This window comes from Lacerta agilis, chromosome 8 (assembly GCF_009819535.1).
Source record: "Lacerta agilis isolate rLacAgi1 chromosome 8, rLacAgi1.pri, whole genome shotgun sequence".
NCBI lineage: Eukaryota > Metazoa > Chordata > Lepidosauria > Squamata > Lacertidae > Lacerta > Lacerta agilis.
The window spans coordinates 4,121,296-4,146,622 of NC_046319.1; the positions used below are offsets into that span (position 1 = coordinate 4,121,296).

General features: G+C 45.9%; 1 protein-coding gene across 3 annotated transcripts in view; it reads right to left on the reverse strand.

Annotated features, from left to right (window-relative positions):
- Positions 1 to 24,826, reverse strand: part of LOC117052295 (tetraspanin-15-like) — an 88,320-nt gene extending 63,494 nt beyond the window's left edge. For all 3 annotated transcript variants that reach the window (XM_033159103.1, XM_033159102.1, XM_033159101.1), the window contains exons 1-2: positions 24,659 to 24,826; positions 6,271 to 6,456 (exon numbers count right to left, since the gene is read on the reverse strand). In XM_033159103.1, coding sequence (XP_033014994.1) covers positions 6,271 to 6,456; positions 24,659 to 24,742 — 270 coding nt within the window. In that variant the 5' untranslated portion in view covers positions 24,743 to 24,826. The remainder of the gene's footprint in view (positions 1 to 6,270; positions 6,457 to 24,658) is intronic.
- Between the last annotated feature and the right edge of the window lie 501 nt (positions 24,827 to 25,327).

Consider the following 25,327-nt stretch of genomic DNA (forward strand, 5'->3'; position numbering starts at 1 on the left):
CTATGCCATGCAGGGCCACCCAAGATGGACAGGTCATAGTGGAGAGTTTAGACTAAATGTGATCCACCTGGAGGAGGAACTTTCAAGCCACTCCAGTATCCCTGCCAAGAAAACTCCATGGACAAAGCCTGGTGTGCTCTGGTCCATGGGGTCACGAAGAGTCGGAGACGACTGAACGACTGAACAACAACAAAGCACAGAATTTGCTCCCCTCACTCCTTCTCACTGACAAAATTTCCACCCAACCCCAAACTGCCATCCTTTGTTACATTAAACTGCCCCTCCTGCTTCCCTTTAACATGGCACACACCAAACTACCTCCTTCCTCCTTCCTCCCAAATCTGGTTAACTCCAACTGGACCGCAAGGGGCACAAGAGGAAAGCTCACCTGGAGGCAAGCAAGGCAACACAAGGCAGCTCCTGAAGCCTGTCACCTGCTAAACAGCAAGCGCATCTTCCATCTCATCAGTTCACCAGAAGAACACAGTGACAAAACATGTGACACATAGCTCTCCTGCGGCTGCCGGGAGATGGGAGTCACATCATCTCCACAGCATGTCAACAAAACCAACTCAAGGAGCCCAGTCCCCCCACCCATCACAGCGGAAAGCAGAGATTTGCAGCGTATACAAACACAGCTCAGCTTGCAGTGGAGCAGGGATGCTAGCAGACAGGAGGCGAAACAACCTGTTGGTATTGCTTACAAAAAAGGGGGAAGCAACAGCACAGAAATTGAAAAGCACAAAACACTATTTTCAGCATTTTTTAAACCTGGGTTCTGGTGCTGGTCACTTTTCATTAGGCATTGCCGAAAATTTTCTCCTGTGTATCCTCCCCACACCCCTGACCATTCTCCATCATTCAATGAGAACATAAATTTAACTCAAAAATAATCAAAGGGGAGAGAGATAATTAGCACATATTCATGGGTAGGTTGCAGTGTTTTTGTTTTGAGGTGGGCCAAGAACTGTAGAGTTGGAAGGGACCCCAAGAGTCATCTAGTCCAACCCCCTGCAATGCAGAAATCACAGCTAGATGTTTTTCTAGAAGTGAAGCAAGTCCCCAAAGTGTTATGTCTCCAATATTCACCTCACCACCACCCCAGGCCTTCTCAAATCAGTCCATTTCAATGCTGCAGCTTATTGTTGGCTTCACGTTTTTAACACTTTATCATTTGCAATATGATTTATATCCAATTTTTGTACACTCAGCAGGTATTCTTTAAATGCAAAGTGATCCAGAAATTCCGAAATAAACAGACTCTCTCACACACTGGCTTTTTTTTGCTGCTGTGGAGACTGGGTAGTCTTGAGGATTTCCTAAGGCAGAGCAAGGATGTTGCAAGTGGAAACAGACAGCAGCTGTTTCTCAAATAATGCAAAATACTTCACCTAACTACAAGTAGGTGGTGCTGCTGGGGCTGGGGGGGGGGGGAGCTGCTGGTTATCACCAGAGATTGTTAATGATGTTTGTCCTAGACATGACAAAAATTCTGGGAGCTGGTCCTGGTTGTGCTGTTCAGCCGTGCTAGTCATATTCAACTGCTCAGCAGCGTGGGTACCAAACAAGACTGACACCAGTCATATACTGGCTGTGGAGGTGATTGTGGTGATCTAAGGAGCGGGGCTATCTGGAAGCTTTCTAGAGAGCCCACTCATGCATTTGGTATCCATGGGTAAGGTAAAGGTAAAGGGACCCCTGACCATTGGGTCCAGTTGTGTCCGACTCTGGGGTTGCGGCGCTCATCTCATGTTACTGGCCGAGGGAGCCGGTGTATAGCTTCTGGGTCATGTGGCCAGCATGACTATGCTGCTTCTGGTGAACCAGAGCAGCAAACGGAAATGCCGTTTTACCTTCCCGCTGGAGTGGCACCTATTTATCTACTTGCACTTTGATGTGCTTTCAAACTGCTAGTTAGGCAGGAGCAGGGACCGAGCAACAGGAGCTCACCCCATCACGGGGATTCGAACCGCTGACCTTCTGATCAGCAAGCCCTAGGCTCTGTGGTTTAACCCACAGCACCACCCGCGTCCCTTGCGCCATGGGTACTGAGTGGCTAAACAAGGCAATCATGTTCTCTGGATCCTAACAATAAATGGAATGGACAACCTCAGAAGGTGGTAGACTCTCTTTCACTGGAGGCTTTCGAAGAGAGACTGGATAGCCATTTGTCGGGGCTTCTTTAGCTGTGATTCCTGCATTGCAGGGGGTTGGACTAGATGACCCCTGGGGTCCCTTCCAACTCTACAATTCTATGAAACTATGAAAGGTTTTTCTGCTTCTCTCATTAAGCTGAATGTTGGAAGATTCAGGAGAGATAAAATAAAGTTCTTCTTCCAGCGGCACAGAGTTAATTTACGGAACTTGCTCTCACAGGAGGCAGTGATGGCCACTAGTTTAGATGGCTTTAAAAGAGGATTAGACAAATTGATGGAGGGGGAGAGGGCTACTGATGGGTATTAGCCAGGATGGCCCTGCCACCACAGCTGGAGGAAGAACTGCTTCTGAATTCCAGTTGCTGGAAACCACAGAGGGAAGAGGGCTCATGGGCTCAAATCCTGCTTGCTGGTTTCTCACAGGCATCTGGCCATCCAATGTAGACTAGATGGACCACTGGCCTGATCCAGCTGGCTAGTCTTTTGTTCTTATGAGAAAGATACTGGGAAGAGAAGGACTCTGTTGTCCAGAGGAAGTTGTTCTAACTGGTGGAATCCACACTGACCACAGTAGCCAGAGCAAACATCTGGGGAAAGCCACCTCCCACTTGAGAAAGCCTTTAACCCCACAATACCTGTGCGGCAAGAACAAAGGCCACCTATGGAGTCCGGAAGGATTTGCTGTTCCTGATTGAGTTCTGGACCTTGCCTCCTCCCAATGAACCTAAAATACAGAGGTGCTGAATATCTGTTGGAGAGAGTGCCCTTTGCCTCTCTGCTCTGGGTTCACCTTCTTCCAGTCATAACATACGGGAGGGCAAGGGCTGAGGTCTCCATGACAAGGCAAAAGAATCCTGCTCAGCAGAAGAACAATCAGACTTGTGTAATGAAGACAATAAATTGAGAACAGAAGGAAGTTGAGAGGAGCACATCAAGGGCTGGGCATCATCCACTGATGCCCCCATCAGATTTCTTTTTTGAAAATACAAGGCCTTGCTATTCCCTAAACATATCCATTTCATAACCTGGAACTAGGAATACCCTGGTTCCCCACCTGCACCCAACCAAAGCATCCTGGAATTGTAATTTGCCAGAAAGACCCCAGAACTGCAGAGTAACAGTTTCAGGGATTGGGGGGAGGAAGAGGGGGAGAATGGCTATTAAACCCATCGTGTAAGTTTTCAGTCAGGCTTACAGGAAATAACAGAAAGGAAGCACTTCCTTTTCTCACATCTATTGTAACATGTGTTTGGGGGGGGGGGGAATCTGCACCTGCCCACAAAAGAACATCAGGCTGCATCTATCTGTCTGATTTCGCTCACCAGTTCCCAAACTGTGTCAAAACGGCCCCGAATTCTGCCACTTAGCCCTGGAGCGGTATTTGTCATCGCCCGCTATCTTGGTTATGAAACAGTTTTATTGAACCAAAGACCTCCTGCAAAGGCCACTGAGAAATGCTACCCTTCCATCCTCAGCCAGAAAAAAATGCTTTTGTCCCTGTTGTTTAACTACGAAGCATCTGCCAGCTGTTTCATTCAACATCCTATTACACAGAGCAGACAGGAGCCAAACCAAAGGGGGTGTGTGTGTGCCAGTTGTTCTGAAATGCCTGCATGCAGAACAAAGACACCATAAGAATGGGAAGAGGGAGGCAGGGAGGAAGTATCTTTCTCCAGCTGCAATCTGAAGAAAGGCAAGCAAGAACACTCCATTGCATGGGCTTGTGCTTCTAGGGCTGGGGAAACAAGGCCCTCTCACCTCGTCTGCCGGTGGCAAAATAGAAGGAATTTGGGGGCAACTTTTTCACTGGTGGTGATGGAGTGGGGAGGGGGGCAGGAAGAAGTCAATGGGGGGAACTTTGTTGCAAACAATGGAACTTTGTTGCAAAGCAAACAGGAGCCAGAAATGAGTTTGTAGGATGATGGAGAAGATGGAGCCACTCCAGACTGGGTTTTTTTGTATGTGTGTGTGGGGGGGGGGAGTATTCTGCAACATTTTACTGATGTGGTTATTGATGAAGTGCAATAGAGCTGGATGTATACTGAACGGTTCAGACATTATTCCACTGACTAATTGTTTTGTCCCTAATGCATTATTATTGCATCAGCAGAATATACCCTCAAAAAACCTCCCAACACTATGGAGGGTGTTCTTGTTCTTCCTGAAAAATCATAAAAATAGAATAGAATAGTTGGGAGGGACCATGAGGGTCATCTAGTCTAACCCCATGCAATGTGGGATTTATTTATTTTTTGCCCAAAGTGGGGCTCGAACCCACACCCTGAGATTAAGTTTCTGGTTTTATCAACTTCAGTCTCTCTCTCATCTCCACTTCAGACCACCCCTATCTTCCCGAAGAGTCAGAAAACAGTTCTGAAGGATGAGAAAGCAGAAGATGGAGAAAGAAGCCCCGATTCTGTCCAATTCTTAAAATTAAATGTCTTTAAAATTAAAATATTTTTCTCTGCACTTCACATGCAAAAATCATTTAAGAAACCCCACAGATGTTTATCCAAGAGTCATCCCTTGCAATTTGGAGTGAAAATTAATTAAGATTCACATCAAATGATGTTTACGTGGGCAATGAAGCAAACCCCTGTAGATGCTTCCTATCTTTTAGAGGTGCTTCTGTTGTGAGGCAATTTAGCAGCACATTTGGGTCTCTCAAAATAACTATCTGATCACACACACACTTTCCCTGAAGCAAAGAGAATAGGATGGCATGCATATTCCACAGCACCTGGGGCAGCTTAGAGGTCCACCATTTCGAATCAATCACACAAGTTACCCATTTCAGTGAATCTACTTGGAGTATGACATGTCACTGCAGATCTTCCCATGTATAAAACCACATAAAATATCAACCAACACAATAATAATAAGATAGCAACAGTAAAACATTTCACTTCCAAAATCCAGTTCCGTCACCCTGTCTGCCTAATAAAGAGAGTAATCCTCTATCTTTTCCCACACCTTTGCTAAAAGCAGTAATGAATAGAAACATTGTTAGAGCCCACCTAAACAGCAGCAAGGAGGAGGCAAGGAGCTCCACAGCCATGGGGCCACCATGGAAAAGGCTGAATTTCTCATGCCCAACAGCTTGACTTCTCCCTCCCTCCCCACATCACCCATCTTGGCAGGTTTAACATGGGTGAAGGTGGTCCTTCAAGTAACTTGACTCCAAACTGTTAGGGGCCATAAATGTAACCAGCAGCACTATGAATTGGACCTGGAAGGATGCAGATAGCATCTTATACAAACAGAATAGGTGCAATATTGTCTGAGCATTTGGCGCCTGTCAACACCTGGGCCATGCAGCCTCTCTTTGTGCCCACAGGACTGTCATATATCAGAGGGAAGGAGCAGTAGTAAATTCTCAGCACCTCGAGAACTACTAACTGTTGAGGGAGATGGATATGTTTAGTCTGGAGAAGAGAAGACTGAGATGACAGCCACCATGAAATCTCTGAAGGGCTGTCACACAAAAGGTGGAGCCAGCTTGCTTCCTTCTGCTCCAGAGGGGAGGACCCCAAACCAATAGATTCAAATGACAAGAAGGGAGATTCTGACTGAACCTTAGGGAGAAGTTTCTGATGGCAAGATCTGTCTGGCAGTGGAACAGAATCCCATGGAAAGTGGTGGACTCTCCTTCATTGGAGGATTTTCAGCAGAGGTTGGGTGGCCATCAGGAATTACTTAGCTGTGACTCCTGCACTGCAGTGGTTTGGACTGGATGACTCTTGGGGTCCCTCCCAACTCTGCAATTCTATGACTCTACAATCCCAAAAGTTACCTTCTGGGCTGCTATGGTAGCCTCTTATTCCAGTGTTTTTCAACCTTTTTTGGGCAAAGGCACACTTGTTTCATGAAAAAAACCATGAGGCACACCACCATTAGAAAATGTTAAAAAATTTAACTCTGTGCCTATATTGACTATATATAAAGTAATTCTCTTGAATTTTTCAATTTTTCCCACGGCACACCAGGCAACATCTCGCGGCACACTAGTGTGCTGCGGAACAGTGGTTGAAAAACACTGTCTTATTCATCAGCACCATGAACTTTTGGAGCTGGAAGAGTTCCAGGAGTGGAGGAAGGGGGGAAGCAGCCTTACTGTTTTCAGCAGCGTCCGATTGTCTCGGAGGGAGCCCACCATCCCAATGAAGGAAACGGCAAACATTGTTATGCCGAGGAGGAGGAGAATCAGTGCTGGTGCAAGGAAGATCCCTTCCAGGGTCCGGTGCTTCTGCCTTTCCACTTCGGCATAGATGCCAATGCACAGTATCACGAGGCCAATGATCTGCAAAGAGGAAGGAAGGGGGAACATCCGTCACAGGACTGCAGGTCACTCAAAACAGGACAGGGCTTTGGGAGTGAATGCCATTCAGAACATCGGAAGAGTCTGCAGGATCGGGATCAGTTAATTAGCTGCCAAAAGGCTACAGCCGTTACTCTTATTCATGGCATATTCACTGCTGCCCAGTTCTCAAAAGCAAAGCAAAAATTTATTGCCCAGTTTAAGAGATGGCAGGACGTCCCCAGCTCCTGGATATTGCAACTGGCACTCAGGACCGTCATCAGCTTCATCAGCAATGTGTGCCACATTTTTCATTCCGTCCCTTTTTCTGGCTTACTCTGTCTCCCTTGCCGAAACCCTCACATTTGTAATGGCTTTAAGTCTGGAGTGCTAGAGCTGCAAAGGCAGTGCTGGAACACCCTCAGTCACTTACAGCAATGAGAGAACTTTTTGAATTTGGGAAATATTAAGTGGAGTGCAAACAATTTGAGGTGCTTGCAAAACACTCACACAGCATGCTTGGGGATGGGCGCCATGGAGAGAGCTCTATGGTAACTTCTGCATTGGGAGCACCAACATTATCACATTTCAATTAAAGGCATGAAACTACAATTGTTCATTAGCAAGAATACAAAAGGAAGATGGTTTGAAAACTTGGAATGGATGGAACTGACTCCTCTGAGATCATACACATCAAGCTGGTCTTTGAGAAAATGTTCTTTACAAGAATAATTCTACCATAGCCACCATTATAGGAATAACAGGACTCTCTTGACTTGAATAAGGCATATTTTGAAGCAATTTGTTACAATCTGAAGTGTTGCCTGCACATCTGTCAAGTCTGCTTAAATCTACCCCTGTATGATGGCACAAACTTAAGCTGAAGAAATTGTTTCTCACATGCCTTACCCATGTGTCCTAGTCTGAATTATCAGGAAGATGCTCTATATCAGCCTTCCCTGGTGCCCTCCAGATGCTGGCTGGGGCAGATGGGAAGAGAGAGTCCAAAACTTCTGGAGGGCACCAGGTTGGGGAAGGCTATTCTAAAGCCTGGCACAGTCACCCTCAAGGATGCATTTGATCCAACACTCTGCTTCCCACAGCAGTGAATCAGATGCACACTCAGGAAGTGGATGCTGGCTTGCCTGGTTTGTACCCATCACCTGGCTCCCAGATGTTACGCAAGTTGCATGTCACAGCTGCCAAGATGATTTTTTTGGCTTGTTCCGTAGGATCTGCAAGGTGAAGCCTTGAGTTGTCATTATGTTTATCACTGTGCATTTACATGTCACCTGGAAACCGTCCTTAATAGTTAAGGGAGCAAGACCACACGGGACGAAGCATAGTCTTAGCCAGTGATTTAGTGTGGTGATCCATACTCTGGCCTCAATTCTTACAAATCCAGTTTTGAGACGTACGGTAGCATTGGAGACATGTTTAGGCACTTCAGATATTTCCCCACTTTTCTCAAAGGCATAGTAGATGGAAAGAATGCAAGTTCCACAAATTTCTGTTCAGGAAGTAGTTCTCAAAGCAGTTCATGTAGGAAAACAGAGCAACAATTAAAACCCCCTTAACAATCACAGTTCTAAGTTTCCACCTCAGTGCCCTCTGAACTCTTCCTTGAGTGTTTAGCACTGGAACTAGCAGCTGCTCCACAGAGCTTGGCTTTTGGATCTGGGATGCACAATACCCCCCACCACCCTCTTGTTGCTCTGCTAGGCTCATAGTGCTCACAGAGGAGTAGCTTTGTAGATACACCTGTGAGCACCAAGCCCATATAAGAAGACTATGGTGCCATAAGAGGACAAGGGGATTTTCTTCCGGTGGGCAGATACTATCAATTGTTTTTGGCTCTCAGAAGGCAACGTGTGGGGTGTTCTTGAGATGGCCAGGAAGCTAGAAGAGCAACTGGGCTGGGGGTGTCCAGGGTGAATACCGTACCAGGCCTTCATGGATAAGCTAGAACTCTCTTCCCAGTGCAAATGGATTGTGCCACCTCTCTCTCTTCCTCATTATACCTTTAGAAATGTCACTGCTTCCTTGATTTCTTTAGCTCAACCTTAACTACACTTTTCTTCTCATCTTCCATTGAAAAGAAGCTAAAGTAGGTACAAATTGATTAATTCATCACACACACACACACACAGAGAGAGAGAGAGAGAGAGAGAGAGAGAGAGAGAGAGAGAGATTGGATAAAAAGATTCTCAAGACTTTTCTCCATTTGCTACATCTACAGCATTTGCTCTCGACTCTCATCCCAATAGCGATTAAGTTGATGGACGACAATTGGCCTCCTTCACTTGCATACATCTGACTGAAACTGGCAATTTGCTCTGAAGTGCTGTGCACTGTCAAAAAACCATGTACTTTATGTCTATCATCTCTGAACTGTGGTAATGAAGAAGGGCAAATAGGCTGCCTTTCAGCCCAGCAAAGAAACAAACAAAGCAATGGAGCTTTGGACAAACAGCCTTCTAAGGCTTCCACAAGCACTGCAAGAAAGAAACTCAAAGTAAATTGCAACATTCCTTCAGCATCTCGTATACAATCTGGCTAGTATTTCTAACAAACCTGTTCAATTTCACAAGGCCTGGAATATCATCTGCTCCAGGGAGGTCAACGCCAATAAAGTCTTTGTGAACATCTGTCTGCCACCAGACCAGCTATCAGTGGCTCACAGTACACTTGTAGATTGTCAGTATTTGCAGAGGGGACCCAAAAATGCACATTGTGCAACTGAAGTGGATTTGATCTTGCACAACAAACCTGCTTCCAAAAACAAATGAAACAAAACTCTTTGCAGGAAGGCCAGTGACAGAAAAGTACACTGGAAAGTGTGGGGTGATAATGTCTGGACATGAAGCTCACTGTAAAACAAATCTCTCTCTCTCTCTCTCTCTCTCTCTCTCTCTATATATATATATATATATAAATGTTCCCATTGTGTGTACGCCGGAAACCTATGTTCTCCATAACCACTGCACCAGACAGCATCAAATTAGGACACAGCGTAACATGACCATCAAGGAAGGATCTGGCATAATAAAAATTTTAAAAACCCACACCTGCCATACCTAAAATAAAGGATAAAGGGGGGGAGTGGTGCGCCTATTATACCTCACCAGCAAAAGGAATGAAGACTCCAACAGCATCCAATAGAAAGGCGGATCGCCCCTTGACATCATCAGACCTGGCCAGAGCAACAATGCCTGTGCCCTCACCTAAAATGGCCGCCACAGCTTCGCATGCGCCGAGAGAGAGAAAAACACGGAGCAGGAGGCATGCCTGAGAGGTCGCACTGAGTAAGACCAGCTCTGAGGGGATTGTGTTGCTGGGGTGCGTGATTTTGGGACTGGGGTAGGGGAGAATGCTCTTTAAGGCTCCAGTGCCCTAACCTAAAATGGCCGCCGCAGCTTCGCATGTAAAATGCATCTCTGAGTTATTTGTGGGGCATAGGAATTAGTTCACCCCCCCCCCAAAAAAAATATAGTCCGGCCTACCACATGGTCTGAGGGAAAGTGGACCAGCCCATGGCTGAAAAAGGTTGCTGACCCCTGCTCTAAAGGGACAGGGAAGAATGAAAACAGGAGCTTCCAGAATACTCTCGGGGTCAGGAGAATTTTAAAAAGCAAAGCAAAACAAAACAAAAACACCCCACAGCAACGCGTGGCCGGGCCAGCTAGTACTCAATAAAACAGTGGGTGTCATATAACCTCTTCAGAAATTTTGTGCAAAGTGGATGAATCAGTTGTCTGGATGCAACCACAGAGGCAAGTAGCCAAGCAGGACTAGTCCCACCTCACTATCAGTTCAGCCTCTCAAGAAGAAACAGTTTGACAATGGAACTGTGGCCAGTCAAGAAATAAGAGGTTGTTTTTTTACAAACTGTGTCTGCAGTGAGAGAGCATCTGTTCTGCCCACGAAAGGCCCTAGATTTAACCCCTGGCATCTCCAGGTGAGGCTGGGAGAAACCAGGAGAACTCCTGCCAGCCAGTGAAGACCTTCCAGGTGTCCCTATTTTCCAGAAATAGTCCCAGATTTACAGAAACCACCCTATAATGTCCTGCTTTTCCTTTGGACGTGCCTATTTTCATAGAAGTGTTGGAGGGTTTGCGCTGTGTAGACCAGTGTTTTTCAACCTTTTTTGGGCAAAGGCACACTTGTTTCATGAAAAAAATCACGAGGCACACCACCATTAGAAAATGTTAAAAAAATTAACTCTGTGCCTATATTGACTATATATAAAGTAATTTTCCCACGGCACACCAGGCAACATCTCGCGGCACACTAGTGTGCCGCGGAACAGTGGTTGAAAAACACTGGTGTAGACAATACTGAGATTGACTAAGGCAGCTTCCTGTGTTCCTGAGAATAAGGGTGGGAGGCTCCTGGCTGCTGGCAAATGAAAAGGGTAACCCCACAAATCTCTGGTATTCTCTGCTCACAAGAAACTGAACCAGCAGAGCAGCCTTTGCCAATGGGGTGCTCTCTAGACGTTGCTGGACTACAACTCCCATCAGGCCCAGCCAGCACATAGCCCAGGCCTACTCCTAGCACTCCCCTAGGCAATCCCAATACAGTACTCCCCAGAGGGCTCTACAGCCCACTTTCAGAACCACTGCAATAAATGCAAACAGCATGTTTACCATAGGCGTAGCCAGGATTTTTGTTGGGGGGGGGGACAGAACCTCAGTTTTGTATTGATTTTGATTGATTTAGGGGGGCAACTACCCCCTGCCCCCCCTTGGCTTACACCCATGACGTTTACCCGCCTGGCTAGAAAGACAGACCACCAGACGAGCTGGGATTCTGCAGAAGAATCTTTCGGAGACATTAGGTACCAGAAAATGACAGCATTCAATGCCATGATTGTACTCTAAGTCAGCCTTGCCAAGGCTAATACAGGAGCAAGAGAACATCCCTGGGAGGCACATTCTGAAGAGAGATGGGCCTTACTCTGCTGCACTGCACACGTCTGCTGTGTTTCAATTCAAGTACTAGCCAGCTAAGTAAATCATAGTTAGCAATTAGCGACATAACATACCACAGGGAAGGATGAAATGGTCCTCTGCCCAGCAGATGCCAGATTAATTCCATTTTTAAAAGGTCAGTTATTTTGACCAAGCAGCAGCAATTACCGTAACTGGCCATGCCTAATTAAATGGGCAGCTCTCTCTCTCTCTCTCTCTCTCTCTCACACACACACACACACACATATTTTGGCTACCAGACACCATGCTCTGCATCTCTCACAACATTTTCTCTAGACTAAAACACCTTGGGATATGGTGTGATACTCTTGTCTCTGCAATGACTGTGGCTGCACAGAAACTCCATCCCATTTCAGCCTGGCTGGTGCTCTGCCTTACACCTGTCCTGTGCAAATTTTATTTTAAAGAACTAAAAAGAAAAAAAGAACGCCAACATCTAACTTGTATGCATTTTGAACACACACCCACACAAACACACACCCACACCACCCATTTCACATACAAATGTATGTGAAATATACATTTGTGTGCACCGTTTTTGAACACCAAAAGTGTACAGCAAATCCAGGTAAATGCACAATCTGGCTGGGAGCAGCATTCTAGTCTGCAAGCAAGTTCAGAAGCATTGGATCGGCCTGGTCTGCTGAAAGAAGTAGGCCCAAAAATGTCTCCTTCAGAGCTCTGAGCCCTCGTCCACATAAACTGCAGCACAATATGCTCTAAAAAGTTGCATCAATTAAATCTGAAGGTGGAAGATGAGCAAAGTTACATATATATATTTTTACATTCCCCTTAAGAAGAACAAGATACGAGCTGCCTGCAAGTAGAGATCTAACACAGAATGGAAGAGGCTGGGTTAAAAACTACCTTTCTAACTGCAAGGCTTTTAAAAAACAAACAAACATGTATGGCAAAAGTTTTTTCTCCCTTCTCAACTGACACAGACCACCCTACCACCCTAGTCTGCTGCATGTGTAAACCAATTCTGAGCTCCTACAGAACTGTTAAAGGTAAATAAAAAACTATCAGTTTTAGTTAGACCTGTAGCAGTTGCCAGGGCATTACCACATTCACCTCTACATAGTTCCAGCCTTATTTCAAACATCATGATAAATTGAAATATTGCCATGTTTATCTGGTGATATATCGTGAAACTGAAAACCAGATATCTCCCTATAAGGTGACCAAGTTGATGAAGGGTCTTCGAAACCAAGTCTCACGAGGAGCAACTGAAGGAGTTAAGAGATGTTTAGCCTGGAGAAGATGGAGTATGATAGCCCGCTTCAAATATCTAAAGGGCTGTCCCATGGAGGATCAGCTTGTTCTCTGCTGCTGCAGATGGTAGGACCTGAACCAATGGATTCAAATTACAAGAAAGGAAATTCCTACCAAACATTAGGAAGAACTTTCTGGTCGTAAAAGCTATTCGACAGTGAAACAGACTCCCTTGAAGGTGGTGGATTTTCCTTCATTGGAGGTTTTTAAGCAGAAATTGGATGGCCAACTGCCTGCAGGAGGTTGGACTAAATGCCCCTTGTGCATGGAAATATCTCTTTACCTGTTCAGCACAAAATGAACCATGAAGCCTCCTCAACCTCAGGAACCACAGGCCAGCTTCTACATACCAAATGTGCCTGGAAGCCCCTGCAGACTTCTGTGCTAAATATGCAAAGGTCTGAAGATGGCTCTTCACATGCAGAGATGTTGCCACTTTAAGCTGTCAGGTGTTCAGGCAAACACCTGAATAAGACCACAATGGCTGTAACTCGGAAAGTGACTGAATGGACACTAGAACTTTAGCTCTGACTTGTACATATTTGTATAATAAAGCAATGTAAATATACAGATTGGGAGTTGAGGGTCGTTGTTAGTGGGAAGCACCACGACACCCTGACAGCCATGAAGCTCGCTATGTGGCCTTGGGACAGACAGGCCCCCTCAGCCACGTCTCCCGCACAGGGCCATTGTGAAGGCAAGACTGATGGGAAGAGGAGCTCCGACCCATCCACTCTGAAGCACCTTGGAAGGAGGGCTGAATGAAAACACAACGAGACAGAAAATGACTCTGAAGCTCATAGTTGGGGATCTCCTGCTTCGTTTCCCACAAACCTCCTCCCTGCCTTCCATTTTCCACAGCGGAACTTTTCTACTATGCGAATTTAATTAGTGCTCGGATGTCAAAAGAACAATTTGGAAGATGTTGTTTCTCCCGGCACACACTCCATTATACTACTCTCATAAAAGTTTGCCAGTAAACCCTCCATAATTGCACAGCAGTTGCACAGATATCTTCTTTTCTGTATTGCAAACAGAAGTTGCAGCAGCCTTCCAAGGCAGGAGATATACCATATTCAAGATGCAGGTTTCAATTTCCCTTGTCGCAAAATGGCAACGTCTATGAAATTAACCAATCAACATTTACCTGGTTCTGGAAAGTCACTTTCTCCATCCTGTTTAGCAACCAGAGCTGTTGATGCTGCTGCTTGTCGTTGTCAAGCTTTGGTTGTATCTGTTGTGTTTCTATGATATTAACAGCCATCTTAGGAGGCCTCTGCCCACCCAATGGTGGCACATAAATAATTTTATAAATAAAAATAAAACACAACTGTAAGGCTTATCCAAAAGCCCAGAATTCAGAATCATATGAACATTAAAAAACAACAACTGTTAAAGCCACCAAAAAGTTGACAAACCCAAACTTCACAGTTGCTATTGAAAATCATTCAAGTAAAATTAAACTCTACATATAATTTTAAATGCATGATAACCAAGCATTTTGTGCCGGGGTGGAGAAGAGGAGTAAAGAGGAGAAGATAAGGTGGGTTTTATTTTGCTGTCAGGGGTCCTTGCTCTTAGCTAGCTGCATGGCAGGCAGCTGATTCAGCAGGTGAAGCTTTTCTGCCTCAAGGTCAGAAAAAAAGAGCTGTATCTGCTGAATTTCTGCCTGCCTCATAGGTCAGTGGGGAAACAATAGCTTGATGGCTTCTGACCATTAATATCAACAGAGCGCTAACATAATGCGGTAGCGCCTTTTGCTCGAGTTACCTTCCCTTCCAAGCAACTTCCTGGTTCACACTTCAATCTCTAGGCCACAACACAACACTTATGCAGCCACTACAGAGACTTTGCTGCATTTCTGAAGGAAATGCAAACCAACATTGCAGAGCTCTGTACAGATGAGACCAGGGCTGGGGGTGGTGAAGTAAACTTTCCAAGTTCTCAGCTTCCCAGTTTGATGGATTGCCTAAATTTCTTTCTGAATACACATGTGCACACATGCATTCTCCCTCACCCTCAGTATTTAACTCTGGCAATCTCAAATGTCTTTTTTTTAAAGCCTTTCCTGTCAACCACTCACAAGCTCTTTAGCCACCCTCCTTGCTTTCAAGCAGCAGCAATTAAGACATGGGGCAGCAGGAGGGTTTGCTCTCCAGGCACCTCCACTCGTCGGATCCACTTGTGCTTGCTGGCAACTTTAAGCTGCAGCATTACTGATTTGGTGATACTGTTAGAAATACATAGACAGATAATTATGAAATTATTGTGAGGTTTAATAAGTTAACTGTTTATATTTGGACAACTTTTCTGCTGTACTTTATTGGAAGGAGAAAAATAACCATTTCCTTAATAACAATTTAAACAATTTATTTAACTAAAACAATAACATTATAGCATATGTATCCGTGTTTGTTAACTGATGTGGTTAAATGGTTAAAAAAAAAAAACTTAGACAAAAGAAGAAGAAGAAGAGGAGTTTGGATTTGATATCCCGCTTTTCACTACCCGAAGGAGTCTCAAAGCGGCTAACATTCTCCTTTCCCTTCCTTCCTCACAATGAACACTCTGTGAGACTTCAGGGAAGTGTGACTAGCCCAAGGTCACCCAGCAGCTGCATGTGGAGGAGTGGAGACACAAACCTGGTTCCCCAGATTACAAGTCCACCGCTCTTAACCACTACACCACACTGGCTCTCACACATGAGAAACAGAAAACAAATACTTATTTCCCGACGAATAGCCTTTGGACTATAATGTAACTTAAACAGAAAACTATCTTTAGAAAGATTTTTACTCCAAAAGCATTTTATTTTAAAAATCCAATTTAAAATTTAAAAAATCCTTTTTATTATTTTTTTAAAAAATCATTTATTTTTATCCACCCTGAATAAAACCTTACCCCTTCCTAGGGATGAGCAAACATGTCAGTTTCAGCTTCTCATTCTTCCACTCTTAAGCTCAGCCTTCCACATTGCCACACCAGTTAGGAATCGTACAGCACAGTCACATCTTAGGCAATGGTTCTGTCCAAGAACCATATATACCGTATATGCAGAAACGCATATACACAAACTGCCCCTTTGGAACTGTCCCTGCACAGGCATCCCCAGTCTTCCATAGCCAGCGTGCTGAGTGGGACAGACACAGACACACAGACACACAGACACACACACACACACACACACACACACGCCAGCAAGGCAGACAGCTTAAAAGCATTTTTCACGCTAGGTTTGCTGGGAAAGAGAATCAATATGAATCTGCTTAGGCACTAGCCAGCGTTGCCTATGGCACATCTGAACAGACATCAGCTGTAGTAGATAGCGGAACAGTAACTGTTGGCTTCTCCACAGGTGCACTTCCAAGAGCAAGCTGTGTGGGTTTTAGGTAATATTGCAGCTACAGAGACTTGCTTGTTAAATATGGTGCACTTGACCAACTTTTGACTCTGCCTGATGTTCCCAATGCCTCATCTGTGGCTCCTGGTTACCTCCACAATGTAACCTGGACCCTGGCAAACCACTGTTATAACCAGAATCTAGCACCACCCACAGAAGCTGCTGAGCAGATCTTGCCCACCTTGGTTCACCTACTGCACTACCATGGCCGTGAAGTTTTGGCTAACACTTGGCTATTTCTTGACTGGTGGATTTGTTGTAGTATCAGGTTAACACAGGGTTAAACCTGGAAAGGATATGACGTCCCACAACTGGATATGTACATCTGTTGAACTGATGCTATTGTCTGTATCACACTTTCGGTTTCGCTTTCTGTGAGCACCATGCAAGAAGAGTGTGCTCCATCTGTATATAGTTTGTAATAAAGTAGTTTGTAGTTTGGCCAAACTGCGAGAGGCAGTGAAGGATAGGCGTGCCTGGCGTGCTCTGGTCCATGGGGTCACGAAGAGTCGGACACGACTGAACGACTGAACAACAACAACAAGTTTGTAGAACAAAGACTACAGACTCTGGAAGCCTTATTATCAGGGACTAAGCTGTGTTGCTCTGCTAAGAACTATGAAACATATGCACAGGAGGAAGCGCACGCACCCAAATCGTGAGTTAACGACAGAATGTCGGCCCGCTACCGCTACAAAAGTCAAGAGGATTGAATGACGAAATTGAAACAGAGGTAAAAACAGAGGTGGTGCCACAGCTAGGAAAGCTCCTGAGCTGTTGGGAAATTCCAGTGGTGAGTTATATGAAACAAATGGACTCAGACTGTAATAGATTCTGGAGCACTTGCTGTCTCCCGCAGCCTGCTTACTCACCACAAAACTACCCAGAAAGAAACAGCACAGGCCATGTCTAGCATCACTGCGGGCCCTGCAGTACCAGTTCCAGAAGGCTGTGGACCAGTGGTTTGTCCCATATCTTGTTGGCGTCTTCAAGAGGCCGGGCAACAACTTCCAAAAAGAAGCCGTATGGGCTGCAATCAACTACACAGTTGTGGAGCAACCGGCCAGGTCACCTACTTTGTTCAGATTGAGGCAATGAAACCACTGATGAACCTGCTGATGGCGAAATCATCCTCGTGGTTCTTGATGCTATTAATGACATATTTGTGGCAGCTGAGAAAACAGGGGAGACTGGAAAAGCTTTGCATTATGATTGAAGAGTGTGGCAGCTTAGACAAAATTAAAGCTCTACAACCCCACAAAAATAAGAAGGTTTACAAGTCTGATTGAGAAGTATCTCTTGGAAGAGGAAGATGATCAGAGTGCTATTCCGGAGTCTACTACTGGTGCACATACTTTCCAGATTCAGAACAGTTCCAATGGCTTCAACTTCTAGATATTCTGTATGACACATCATCCATCCTGTCTGTCTTGTCTGTCCCCTCCACTTTTTTTGTTTTGTTAAATGCCTCCCCACCCCATTGTGAAATGTGAAGTAGCAATTTGTTGCAACTGGGAACTACTTGGATATTTCGTGGCAAGGATGGATGCCCTGCAAACTAGTGAACTGTCTTCTTCTAGCTGTTTTTTCTTTAAATGCAAATTATCCAGTTCTGCTTCTCTGGACTAGCCTTCAGTGATGAAGGATTTGCCAAGATTTAAGTTGTCCATGCAAAATTTGGAAAGCTATACACTGTGGTGAAGCCAGTGTGGAGCAGAGTGTTGGACTGACTTATGAGACCAGGGTTCAAATCCCCACTCAGTCATGAAGCTCACTGGGTGACTCTGGACCAAGGACGGTGCCTCTCAGACTAACCTACCTCACTGGTGCATGCACACTTCTTCAGATACCATGCACACGAAAGCTCATACCAATAACAAACTTAGCTGGTCTCTAAGGTGCTACTGGAAGGATTTTTTTTTATTTTGTTTCAACTATGGCAGACCAACACGGCTACCTACCTGTAACTACCTCACTGGGTTGTTGTGGGGATAAAATGGAGAGGAAAACTGTGCATACCACCTTGAGCTCCTTGAAGGAAAGGGGGGATATAAATGCAATAAATAAACACCATGTGGGCTTAGATGTCCCAGCACCTAGTGGACTTGCTAAATGCACACACCATCTCAAATGAGTTCCTACCTTTGAAGATTTGCTTCGCTTTCAAGACAAAACCTTCAACCTGGTTTGAAAGAGTACTTGTTCAAACTTAGTAAACTAATTATAACCTAAAAACTTTTTTTTTTAAAAAAAATGCGCCAATGGCTACACACACACACACACACACACACACAAAAGTCCATTCACTGGAGGCCTCAAGCACAGCAAACCATCTCGGCCTCAACTCTACAGAGGTAACAAGAGGGTGGCGATGCGGCTGACCTACAGGCTTGCTGGATGGATAAGCATCTTAAGTACATAGAGTTCTTAAGGAAAAAGCCATTACTGAGAGTACCTATGACAATTAGGGTGGTTCTATGAGATGTAAACAAGCTCACATCTTCACAATGTTCATGTCTGTTGGGATCACTGGTCCACTTTATAGACATTATAGACTGAATGTTTCAGAATGCTAAATTATATTTTGCCCAATATTCAGACTATAGATGCTTTACTAATTGATTAAATTTATATAGTGTGGATATTTCACTTTCTGCTGGTAGTGTTTATTATATTTAAACGGAAGAGGGAAGCAAAAAACAACAACATTGGATCCTCCGAAAAGATCCTTTTCACTGACCTGTCAACTGCACACACACACACATACAAACAACATTCAATCACCAGGAAAATGAAGTTCCAAGGTAACAGGATGCAAATGAAATTCTCTGTGCAACCGTGCCCCACTGACCATGCTGAACTGTTCAAAACCACTGAGCAAACCACCTGCGGAACAGAGAGCATGTTTACATGATCAGAGGCTTATGTGGAACTTTCTTCCCTTAATGATATTCCATGCCAGTGTTTGATAATCTGCAGTAAAACAGATGTTTGTTCAATTGGCATCTCTGTTTTCTGTGGATGCAAGAGACAGTGGACACAGGGTGGACAAAGACGCTTTGGTGGTGCCCGCTTTTAGATTGTTGCTTTTTGAACACTGGCCAGCAGCAGTTAGCCACCTCGGCTCTAAATACTTCGCTGTCGTAGTTTCTCACCACACTGAATCCTCAGAATCACTTTGTCCAATAAAGCAGATGCATGCCATTATTCACGAAGTCACAGAATGTGAATGCCACAAAGCCAGCTGAGAGAGAAAAGGCACCTTGACACGTTCCGAAGTACAGACAGCTTCTGCAGGTAACCAATCATGCAGTGAAGCGGGCTCATGTATCCGTGGTACAGCATCATTCTCATTTACTTCTACTAAAGGATTCAATAAGATTGAATGGGACCTGAATAGAATTTCCTCTTGAGGCAATACATTCCTCATGGAGCAGATTTCAACATTCAACTAAAGCCCAAAGTACAAGTAGAATTATTAGAAGCGATCACAAAGAAGTACAGCATTTACTCAAAGGCTTCTGTTCCACTCCTTACCCGCATCCTTTCATGAAGTTCATGCAGACAAGCCTGTCATATTATTAAGCTTTGTACTATTAACAAAAGCTTCTTTGCCACCCATCCATATCAAGCAGTGACATGAATAATGGCATACAGCTGGTTTTACTGAACAGCGAGTTTCCGAAGAATACCTCACTCTTGCAAGAAACAAGAGACTTGCAATTTACAGAGAAATGTTCAGAGACAGCCTTCTTAACAAGGAGGGCACGACATCAGTTACTCTACACACCACTACCAGCTCACCTCCAAAGTTTTTACAGTCTCAACCAGCAGTGGACTGATTTATAACTGAAGCTTGTGGTCAGCCGACAGGCATGAAGCCGCCTCTGTGCCTCGACTGAACCACTTCAGTTTGCAGGGGAACAAATGCGTGTTTGGAATCACATTCTACTTGTGGGCATCTGGTTGACTGTGGGAACAGAGCATTGGCCTGAGTGGGCTCTTCTAGTGCTCTTATGCTCACCTGCATGAGACAAGCAGGTCAGGGAGGAAGACTACCGGTAGCCTATCCGCCTTCCAAAATGCTCGCTTCCTCAATTCGTACCCATGGTGGCTGGAGTTAATGGGAGTCATAATCCAAAGCATCTGGGGGGCACCAGGCTGCCTGAATTACACCAACCTTGCAAAGGTGGGGCAGTTAAACTAGTGGGGGGAAAGCAGGGAGGGCAGGTCCACCTTCCAGTCCAGAAGCCAAGGAGGTGATGAGCCTCAACAGCTTCTGAAGGAAACAAGCTTGCTCAGCACCTCTTGACAGATTCACCTCCCTGCCTCTTCAGCCCTACCAGACCCCATCAGACAAAGGAAGAGGTGATGTCCCCACTGTGGAAGGACGTATGATACAGAATTGGCCTCTACAGTCACTTACAGATACAGGTGGGCAGCCGTGTTGGTCTGCCATAGTCAAAACAAAATAAAAAATTCTTTCCAGTAGCACCTTAGAGACCAACTAAGTTTGTTCTTGGTATGAGCTTTCGTGTGCATGCACACTTCTTCAGATACACTGAAACATTTAAGGATCTGGTGACTTCTGTTTCAGTGTATCTGAAGAAGTGTGCATGCACACGAAAGCTCATACCAAGAACAAACTTAGTTGGTCTCTAAGGTGCTACTGGAAAGAATTTTTTATTTTGTTTAGTCACTTACAGACTCATTGTTAAAACCGTGTTTATGGAAGACAATCTTACTTGGCTACAAGTGGCAGCCGAAGAAGAAGAAGAAGAAGAAGAAGAAGAAGAAGAAGAAGGGGTGGCCAAGTGCTTTGCCCAGTGCTCCCTTGTTAATTTATGGAAGAGTCCAGATTACTTCTTGATTTCTGGAGGAACAGCTGCAGGGGCTCAAGCCTATGGGGAGCCATGACCCTTCTCCATCCGTAATCCCTGATGGGCAGCCCTTATAGAATCATAGAGTTGGAAGAGACCACAAGGGCCATCCAGTCCAACCCCCTGCCAAGCAGGAAACACCATCAAATGGCCCTTATCAAATGGCCATCAGCAAAGGGCAACCAAAAGGAAGAAGAGGATGGAAAGACTCCCCTATGAAGAAAGGTTGGAGCATTTGGGACATTTTAGAGAAAAGGTAAGAGGCGACATGAAATAGGTTTTTTAGATTATGCATGGCATGGAGAAAGTGGAGAGAGCAAAGTTCTGCTCCCACTCTTGCAACACTAGAAATTGTGGACATCCAACGAAGCTGAATGTTGGGAATTTCAGGGCAGATATAACCAAGTTCTCCTTCACACAGCACAGAGTTAAATTATAGAACTCACTCCCACAGGAGGCAGTGGTGGCCACCGACTTAAATGGCTTTAAGGGCGATCTGTGGCTGAAGCCAGGATGACTGTGCTCTGTTCCCACAGCTGGAGGAAGTAATGCTTCCAAATACCAGTTGCTGAAAACCACAAGAGGGGACAGTGCTTGGATCCTGCCTGTGGGTTTCCCACAGGTACCTGGTTAGCCACCACGAGAACAGGATGCTGGACTAGATGGGCTGTTGACTTGATCCAACAGGCTCTTCTTACATTCAGTGAGGAGGAAAATGCACTCCACACCTGATCAGAGGCCATTTATCCTTACATCATGCCTTTCTGGGCCTTTGCCCTGGCACTGAAACTGACACCGGGGGTAAACCTTGGTAAAATTAGAGTACAAATTAGATCCTGGACTTTTTTTACCAAAATCTTTGGCAAAGAAAATCTCCCTCCTTTGATAGCTCCAGTTGCAGCCGGCAACTCCGGGGGCAAAGGCAAACCGTTGGAGAATCGCAGTGCCAGCTGTGGCTGCAGATACTAGTAACTCATAACTGCTGCCTCCCATGCTGTTTTTGCTGCATTAGCAGCACCAAAGTGACCTCCCCAGGGGCTCCAGGGCTGCTCAGACAACAAGACCCGCCTCTCAGCCTCACTGATGTGGTCCAAAGGAAAGCAGAGCAATATATTTGGCACCAGATTGGCTACAGCAGTTGCCAGAAGGAGGCGTACAAGACACCATCCCACCGCCTTAGGGACTCCACTCTGATTTGCATTATATGAAGCAAAGCCCAAATGTTGCAGTAAGGTTTGAACATACACAAAGTTAGGCATGTTGTTCTTCCCCAACTGGTACTCAGGATACTGCCTCTGTACACAGTTCCTTTTAGCAAAAAGCCCCATGAATTTTAAATCTTTTTCAAGCTCTCTAAGCCAGTGGCCATCAACACAGCTTAAGGTATAGCTGTCAACTTTTCCCTTTTCTTGCGAGGAATCCTATTCGGAATAAGGGAATTTCCCTTTAAAAAGGGGAAAGTTGACAGCTATGGCTTAAGGCGGCAAATTCCACAAGTTGATTGTGTATTGTCTGAAGAGGGACTGGTAGCTACACACACCATTGTTTTAATTACAGTTCCCTAGGCAAGGTGGGGCTGTTCTCCCACAAGTGCACACACGTTCAGAAGGAGGCGGCTCAACTGCCTAAGAATCACTCTAATCTTTTTCCTGCCAGCCTTCACTGGGTTTTTTGTTTGTTTGTTTGTTTGTTTTGTTTACCTGTGCGGGGGCCTGGAGATCTGAGCCATGACCGAACTGCATTTTTATTGGAGATTACATTGGTGCATTTTATTACGGTACCCTTTCTGATATCACATGGTGATGAAAGGCGAATTAGAAAATACATTAAATAAATAAAAATAAGAATGAGCAGCTTTCCTTATAATGAGCTGGGAAAAGGTGTAAGTGGAGGGGGCATAACTGTGGCCAGCAAATCAAAGAGTAACTCATTTATTACAAAATACATTTTTTGTGGACATGCAGGGTTATCCCGAGTTGCAGGAATATATGCACACACCTGGATATGGGTATAATAAAGGAAGGGCCAGAACGCAGAGGCAGAGCATGCAGAAGGTGCCTACACTTCACGGGGGGGGGGGGGCTGGAATAGAATCCTACATTAAACCAGCCCTGTAGCGCCACTTCCAGCAAGTGTGGACAATGCTGTACTAAACACATCCAATGGCCAACTTTGGGATGTTCACATCAGCATCTCGAAAGGCAATGAGGTTATTTCCTCCTGCTGTGCTTCAAGCCACATCTGCATGGCACTGTTCACAGCAGAGAAGGGGTGGGCAAGTATTCACTGGAGGCACATGAGCTTTTTGGTTCCCCTGCCCCTAGGTAAAGGGACCCCTGACCATTAGCTCCAGTCGTATCCGACTCTGGGGTTGTGGTGCTCATCTCGCTTTAGTGGCTGAGGGAGCCGGCGTACAGCTTCTGGGTCATGTGGCCAGCATGACTAAGCTGCTTCTGGCGAAACCAGAGCAGCACACAGAAACACAGTTTACCTTCCCGCCAGAGCGGTACCTATTTATCTACTTGCACTTTGACGTGCTTTTGAACTGCTAGGTTGGCAGGAGCAGGGACCGAACAATGGGAACTCACCCCGTCGCAGGGATTCGAACCGCAGACCTTCTGATCAGCAAGCCCTAGGCTCTGTGGTTTAGACCACAGCACCACCCACGTCCCATCCCCTGCCCCTGCAACCCCCCCCCCAAAAAAATCCTATTCAATAAGCTATCATCAGCATAAGCAGGACAGCAGTTAGGGTGTGTTCAGACTATGGCTTATTCCACATACAGTTTTCTAGTTAGATTGCACCTGGTTGGGGGGGGGGGGGTGAGGAGAAACCACATCAGACAGCAGTATTTTCCAAGAAGCAACAGGATCCTTCTGGATTGAGGCTAATATCATGTAAATGCAGCCGCCCAACACATTCCTGTTTCTCATAAAGAGCTCAAACTGGTGAAGCGTAGTTCTCCTCCTCTCCTCCCCATTTTATCCTCACAACAACCCTGTGAAGTAGGTGAGGTGGAGAGGGTGTGACTGGCCCAAGGTCACTCAGTGAGCATCATGGCAGGTGGGGGATTTTGCCAATAAAGCAGAACATTGACATATTTCTGCTCCCGTTTATTGCTGATTTTGATCTTTTAAAAATGTTTCAAATGGTTGTTAACTGTTTCTCCAACATTTTTATCGTTTTATTCTTGTCTGCGAAACAATCCAACAGTATTTATTTTTAAATAACAGAAAATAAATGCGGCTTCCAAGCCAGCCGTGGGAACGCACTGGCTGTGCGAGCGGCGTAAGGCCGCTTCTTTTCCTGTGCTCCCATTCGATGGGGGCAGAGGGGGAAGCAGGGGCGCCAGAGGCCCACAGACATGATGCTCGAAGATGCAGAGTCCAGAAACAAAACCCCAGGGGGCTGAGAGGCGGCAGAAGGGGCGGCAGAAGGGGCGGCGGGGGCGTCGATACAGCAACAGCCCCCCTCCCCGCTGCGGGCTGCAATGGAGGAGCGGCCTGCCCGAGACAAAGGGCTGGGTGATGCAGTCCACGCCCGGCGCTGAGAGGCCCTGGGGAGCCGCGAGGCGGAGGAGGAGGAGGAGAAGGGAGAGAGACGCAGCCGCGGAGAGAAGAGGCTCGCCGGCCGGAGCCTGGCGCCCAGTCACCTACCGAGAAGAGGGTGGCGTACGCCGAGAGCGCGAACTTGAGGCAATAGTAGTAGGCGAGCGAGTCTCGCCAGCCCTCGCCGCCCATGGCTCCGCCGGCGCGCCTTTCCTGAGGAGGCCGGCCAGCGGCGCGCCTCCATCCAGCCGGGAAAGTGACCCAGGTCGCGGTCGCCGCCGCCGCTGCCACCTCGCCTCCTCCTGCGGCTCCACTTTCTCTTTCTCCTCACCGGCGGCGCGCCCCTCCCACTTCCGCCCCACAAAAGTGAAAGCAATTAAAGGGCCCGGCAGGCGCAGCGGGTCCCGCCTGGGCTTCCTTGCGCCCTTGGCCCTTAAGGAGCTGTATCGGCGCTACCCCAAAAAAATATGCCTTTGTGGCGCACTGTGAGAAGGACCGGAAGCTTCTCTCCCCATGAAGCACACACAAAAAAATATCAAGTTGTGTTTTGTTCCCTCTGGAACTTTCAAGGGTTGCCTGCCTGCTTCTAGCATTTCAATTTTGATACCAAGGATCATTGCGCGTGGTCTCTGTTGCTCCCACCACCACAAGGTTTCAGCTACACTTTTATTCAGGCGCGCAAATTGGCAGGCGCAAATTTGTGACGCACTCTGCACTTCACGTGTAGATGTCCAGAGAAAAATGTCTAAATGTGAATGGCTCCATAGAGCAAAGGGC